We start from the raw sequence: 6,751 nt of genomic DNA, 5'->3' as shown, positions 1-6,751 counted from the left end.
GATGATGGTGATGGATCATGGATGATGATGATGATGGATCGATGATGGTGATGATGATGATGGTGATGGATCATGGATGATGATGATGATGATGGATCGATGATGGTGATGATGATGATGGTGATGGATCATGGATGGAGATGATGATGATGATGATGATGATGAATCAATGATGATGATGATGATGATGGTGATGGATCATGATGGTGATGATGGTGATGGATCATGGATGATGATGATGATGGATCGATGATGATGATGATGATGGATCATGGATGGTGATGATGATGATGATGATGATGGATCGATGATGGTGATGATGATGATGGATCAATGATGATGATGATGATGGTGATGATGATGATGATGGATCATGGATGGATGGAGATGGATGATGATGATGGTGATGGTGGTGATGATGATGATGGATCGATGGTGGTGATGATGATGATGGTGATGGATCACGGATGGATGGAGATGGATGATGGTGAGGATGGATCATGGATGGATGATGGTGATGATGATGAATCAATGATGGTGATGATGATGATGATGGATGATGGTGATGATGTGATGGTGATGGATCATGATGGTGATGATGGATGATGGATGATGGAGCGATGATGGATGGATGGTGATGGATGCATGAATGGTGATGATGATGGTGAGGATCGATGATGGTGATGATGGTGATGGGTCATGGATGATGATGATGATGGTGATGGATCAATGATGGTGATGATGATGATGGATGGATGGAGATGGATGATGATGGTGATGGTGGTGATGATGGTGATGATGATGGATCATGGATGGATGGAGATGGATGATGGTGGTGATGATGGTGATGATGGTGATGGATCATGGATGGATGATGGTGATGATGATGATGCATCATGGATGGTGATGATGATGACGATGATGATGAATCAATGATGGTGATGATGGTGATGGATCATGGATGATGATGATGATGATGATGGACCAATGATGGATCAATGATGGATCAATGGTAGAACTTGATGGATGGATGGATGGAGATGGATGATGATGATGGATCATGGATGGAGATGGATGGAGATGGATGATGATGATGGATCATGGATGGAGATGGATGATGATGACAATGATGATGATGATGGATCAATGATGGATCAATGATGGATCAATGGTAGAACTTGGATGGATGGATGGATGGATGGATGGATGGATGGATGATGATGATGATGATGATGATGGATGATGGATGATGATGATGATGATGATGGATCAATGATGGATCAATGGTAGAACTTGGATGGATGGATGGATGGATGGATGGATGGATGGATGGATGGATGGATGGATGGAGATGGATGGAGATGGATGATGATGACAATGATGATGATGATGATGATGGATCAATGATGGATCAATGATGGATCAATGGTAGAACTTGATGGATGGATGGATGGATGGAGATGGAGGATGATGATGATGATGATGATGATGATGGTGATGATGGATCAATGATGGATGGATGGAAATGAACACCGATCGATGACGGACAGACAGACGGACAGAGGGACCTCCCCACCCTTCCAGGTCTACAAGGAGAAGCTCTACGGCAAGAAGTACGTCTGGTTCCTGATTGGCTGGTACGCCAACAAATGGTTCCGCACCGAGGACCCTTCCATCAACTGCACGGCCGACCAGATGGCCGAGGCGGTGGAAGGTCACATCACCACCGAGATCGTCATGCTCAACCCCGAGAACACGCGCAGCATCTCCAACATGGTACCGGTGGGGTTGGGTGGTGGCAACCAAACCCTTGGGTGGTGGCCAACACCACCATTGGGTCAACGTTGGGTGGTGACCAACCCAACCATTGGGTGATCATTGGGTGGTGACCAACCCAACCATTGGGTGACCATTGGGTGGTGACCAAACCAAACCTTGGCTCAATGTTGGGTGACCCTTGGGTGGTCTCCACCCCAACCTTGGGTGCTCTCCAACCCAAACCTTGGGTGGTCTCCAACCCAAACCTTGGGTGGTCTCCAACCCAAACCTTGGGTGGTCTCCAAACCTTGGGTGGTCTCCAAACCTTGGGTGGTCTCCAATCCAAACCTTGGGTGGTCTCCAACCCAACCATTGCGTCATCGTTGGGTCACCTTGGGTGGTCTCCATCCCAACCTTGGGTGGTCCCAACCCAAACCTTGGGTGGGATCCAACTCAAACCATTGGGTCAACCATTGGGTCAACCTTGGGTGGTCTCCAACGCAAACCTTGGGTGGTCTCCAACCTTGGGTGGTCTCCAACTCAAACCATTGGGTCAATGTTGGGTCAACCTTGGGTGGTCTCCAAACCTTGGGTGGTCTCCAACCCAAACCTTGGGTGGTCTTCAACCCAACCATTGGGTCAACCTTGGGTGGTCTCCAAACCTGGGGTGGTCTCCACCCCAACCATTGCGTCATCATTGGGTCAACCTTGGGTGCTCTCCATCCCAAACCTTGGGTGGTCTCCAACCCAAACCATTGGGTCAACCTTGGGTGGTCTCCAACCCAACCATTGCGTCATCGTTGGGTCAACCTTGGGTGGTCTCCAAACCTTGGGAGGTCTCCAACCCAACCATTGCGTCATCATTGGGTCAACATTGGGTGGTCTCCAACCCAAACCATTGGGTCAATGTTGGTCAACCTTGGGTGGTCTCCAACCAAACCTTGGGTGGTCTCCAATCCAAACCTTGGGTGGTCTCCAACCCACCATTGCGTCATCGTTGGGTCAACTTGGGTGCTCTCCATCCCAAACCTTGGTGTTCTCCAAACCTTGGGTGGTCTCCACCCCAACCTTGGGTGCTCTCCAACCCAAACCTTGGGTGGTCTCCAACCCAAACCTTGGGTGGTCTCCAACCCAAACCTTGGGTGGTCTCCAAACCTTGGGTGGTCTCCAAACCTTGGGTGGTCTCCAACCCAAACCTGGGGTGGTCTCCACCCCAACCGTTGGGTCTCGCCCACCAGACGTCCCAAGAGTTCATCGCCAAGCTGGAGAAGAGGTTGGGCAGCAACTCCACCGAGGCCGGCGGTTACCAGGAGGCGCCGCTGGCCTACGACGCCATCTGGGCCTTGGCCTTGGCGCTCAACAAGACGGCCCAAGAGTTGGCCAAGCAAGGGGTGGGCTTGGACGAGTTCAACTACAACAACAAGACCATCACCGACGAGATCTACCGCGCCCTCAACTCCTCGGCCTTCGAGGGCGTCTCGGTGCGTGGGACGGGTCCGGGTTTGGGTGGTGGAGGTGGCATCGAAAGTGTCACCAAAGTTCAGCCTTGGGTGGTGGTGGCACCAAAAGTCAGGTTTGGGTGGAGGGGGCATCAGAAATGGGGTCTCCAAAAGTCAGGTTTGGGTGGAGGTGGCATCAAGGAGGGTCCTAAAATCCAGCCTTGGGTGGAGGTGACATCAAAAATGGGTCCTAAAATCCAGTCTTGGGTGGAGGTGACACCAAAAGTGTCATCAAAAGTCAGGTTTGGGTGGTGGTGGCACCAAAGGTGTCACTAAAAGTCAAATTTGGGTGAAGGTTCCTCAGAAATGGGTTCTCAAAATTCATCCTTGGGTGGAGGTGACATTGATGACATCACCGAGGTGACATGGATGACATCACCACCTGTGGGCAGAGGTGACATTGATGACATCACCGTTGGTGGGTGGAGGTGACATTGATGACGTCACCAAATGGACACTGATGACGTCACCACGGGTGGGCAGAGGTGACATGGAGAATGTCACCAAGATGACATTGATGACGTCACCGAGGTGACACTGATGATGTCACCACGGGTGGGTGGAGGTGACATTGATGACGTCACCATGGGTGGAGGTAGCATCAATGACGTCACCATGGGTGGGTGGAGGTGACATTGATGACGTCACCATCCTTGGGTGGAGGTGACATTGATGACATCACCAAGGTGACATTGATGACGTTCCCCATGAGTGGATGGAGGTGACATGATGACGTCACCATCCTTGGGTGGAGGTGACATTGATGACATCCCCATGAGTGGATGGAGGTGACATTGATGACGTCACCATGGGTGGAGGTGGCACCAATAACGTCACCATTGGTGGGCGGAGGTGACACTGATGACGTCACCATGGGTGGGTGGAGATGACATTGATGACGCCACCAAGGTGACATTGATGACATCACCACCCGTGGGCAGAGGTGACATTGATGACATCACCGTTGGTGGGCGGAGGTGACATTGAGAACATCACCAAGGTGACATTGATGACGTCACCACTGATGGGTGGAGGTGACATTGATGACGTCACCGAGGTGACGTGCATGACGTCACCCCCCGTGGGCGGAGGTGGCCCCGGGGCTGTCCCCAACGCTGTCCCCGTGTCCCCTCCAGGGCCACGTGGTGTTCGACGCCAGCGGCTCCCGCATGGCCTGGACCCTGATCGAGCAGCTCCAAGGTGAGGGGACAGCAGGTGACAGCGGGGGTGGCACTCGGGGACCTCCAGGGGGCACTCAGGGACCTCCAGGGGGCACTCAGGGACCTTCTGAGGGACCTCAGGTGACATTGAGGGACATTGGGTGGCACTCAGGGACCTCAGCTGGCACTGAGAGACCTCCTGAGGGACCTCCAGGTGGCACTCAAGGACCTCTAAGTGACATTGAGGGACCTCAGGTGGCACTGAGGGACCTCAGGTGACATTGAGGGACCTTCAGGTGGCATTGAGGGACATTGGGTGGCACTTGGGGACCTCCAGGTGGCACTCAGGGACCTTCTGAGGGACCTCAGGTGACATTGAGGGACCTTGGGTGACACTGAGGGACCTTCAGGTGGCATTCAGGGACCTCAGGTGACACTCAGGGACCTCAGTTGACACTGAGGGACCTCCTGAGGGACCTCCAGGGGGCACTCGGGGACCTCCAGGGGGCACTCAAGGACCTCTAAGTGACATTGAGGGACCTTCAGGTGACATTGAGGGACCTTCAGGTGACACTGAGGGACCTCAGGTGACACTGAGGGACATTGGGTGGCACTGAGGGACCTCTTGAGAGACCTCAAGTGACACTGAGGGACCTCAGGTGACATTGAGGGACCTCCAGGTGGCACTCAGGGACTTCCAGGTGACATTGAGGGACATTGGGTGGCACTGAGGGACCTTTAGGTTGCCTGTGCCGGTGTCACCTGTCCCACCTGTCCCACCTGTGTGATGTCACCTGTCCATTGGATATCACCTGTCCCACCTGTGCTGGTGTCACCTGTCCATTGGGTGTCACCTGTGCTGGTGTCACCTGTCCCACCTATCCCAGTGTCACCTGTCCCACCTGTCCCACCTGTGTGATGTCACCTGTCCATTGTCACCTGTCCCACCTGTCTGGGTGTCACCTGTCCATTGTCACCTGTCCCGGTGTCACCTGTCCCACCTGTCTGGGTGTCACCTGTCCATTGTCACCTGTGCCGGTGTCACCCGTCTGGGTGTCACCTGTCCATTTGGTGTCACCTGTCCCACCTGTCCATTGTCACCTGTTGTGGTGTCACTTTGTGTGATGTCACCTGTGCCGGTGTCACCTGTCCCACCTGTCCATTGTCACCTGTCCTGGTGTCACCTGTGCCGGTGTCACCTGTCCCACCTGTCCATTGTCACCTCTCCCACTTGTGTGATGTCACCTGTCCCACCTGTGCCGGTGTCACCTGTCCATTGTCACCTGTGCCGGTGTCACCTGTCCCACCTGTCCTGGTGTCACCTGTCCCACCTGTCCATTGTCACCTGTCGTGGTGTCACTTGTGTGATGCCACCTGTGCTGGTGTCACCTGTCCCACCTGTCCATTGGGTGTCACCTGTCCCGGTGTCACCTGTCTGGTGTCACCTGTCCCGGTGTCACCTGTCCCACCTGTCTGGGTGTCACCTGTCCCACCTGTCCATTGTCACCTGTCTCACCTGTGTGATATCACCTGTATCACCTGTCCATTGGGTGTCACCTGTGCCGGTGTCACCTGTCCCACCTGTCTGGGTGTCACCTGTCTCACCTGTCCATTGGGTGTCACCTGTCCATGTCACCTGTCCCACCTGTGCATTGTCACCTGTCCCACCTGTCTGGGTGTCACCTGTCTCACCTGTCCATTGGGTGTCACCTGTCCGGTGTCACCTGTCCCACCTGTCCATTGTCACCTGTCCCACCTGTCTGGGTGTCACCTGTCTCACCTGTCCATTGTCACCTGTCCCGGTGTCACCTGTCCCACCTGTGCTGGTGTCACCTGTCCCACTTGTCTGGGTGTCACCTGTGCTGGTGTCACCTGTACCGGTCCCACCTGTCCCACCTGTGCCGGTGTCACCTGTGCCACCTGTCCTGGTGTCACCTGTGCCACCTGTGCGGTGTCACCTGCGCAGACGGGGAGTACCAGAAGATCGGGTACTACGACAGCACCAAGGACAACCTGAGCTGGTACAACAACGACAAATGGATCGGTGAGAAACGGGCTGAAAACGGCCAAATTTGGGCAAAACGGGGAGGGGGAAATTGGGGGAAATTGGGGGAAATCGGGTGAAATTTTGGGAAAAAATTGGGGGAAAAATGGGGAAAATTTGGGGAAAATTCAGGGAAAAAATTGAGGAGAAATTGGGGAAAATTTGGGGAAAAACTGAGCAAAAAATGGGGAAAAATGGCAGAAAAATTGGGGGAGAATTGGGGAAATTTTGGGGAAAATTGGGGGGAAATGGGGAAATTGGGATTTGGGGGGAAATGGGAAAATTGGGGG

The 6,751-nt window shown here is 53.4% G+C and overlaps 1 protein-coding gene across 1 annotated transcript; it reads left to right on the top strand.

Moving 5' to 3' along the window:
- Positions 1-1,344: 1,344 nt before the first annotated feature.
- On the top strand, positions 1,345-6,537 carry GABBR1 (gamma-aminobutyric acid type B receptor subunit 1; the record flags this gene model as incomplete). The annotated part of the gene is made up of 4 exons (XM_050987926.1): positions 1,345-1,776; positions 2,997-3,239; positions 4,394-4,457; positions 6,384-6,537. Coding segments are annotated over exons 1-4 (722 nt in total), but the record flags the coding sequence as incomplete, so codon positions are not given.
- Between the last annotated feature and the right edge of the window lie 214 nt (positions 6,538-6,751).

Source organism: Serinus canaria, unplaced genomic scaffold (genome assembly GCF_022539315.1).
Source record: "Serinus canaria isolate serCan28SL12 unplaced genomic scaffold, serCan2020 HiC_scaffold_520, whole genome shotgun sequence".
In the NCBI taxonomy this organism is placed as follows: domain Eukaryota; kingdom Metazoa; phylum Chordata; class Aves; order Passeriformes; family Fringillidae; genus Serinus; species Serinus canaria.
The sequence above is the reverse complement of the archived record's forward strand: the minus strand, read 5'-3'. Positions and strand labels throughout refer to the sequence as shown.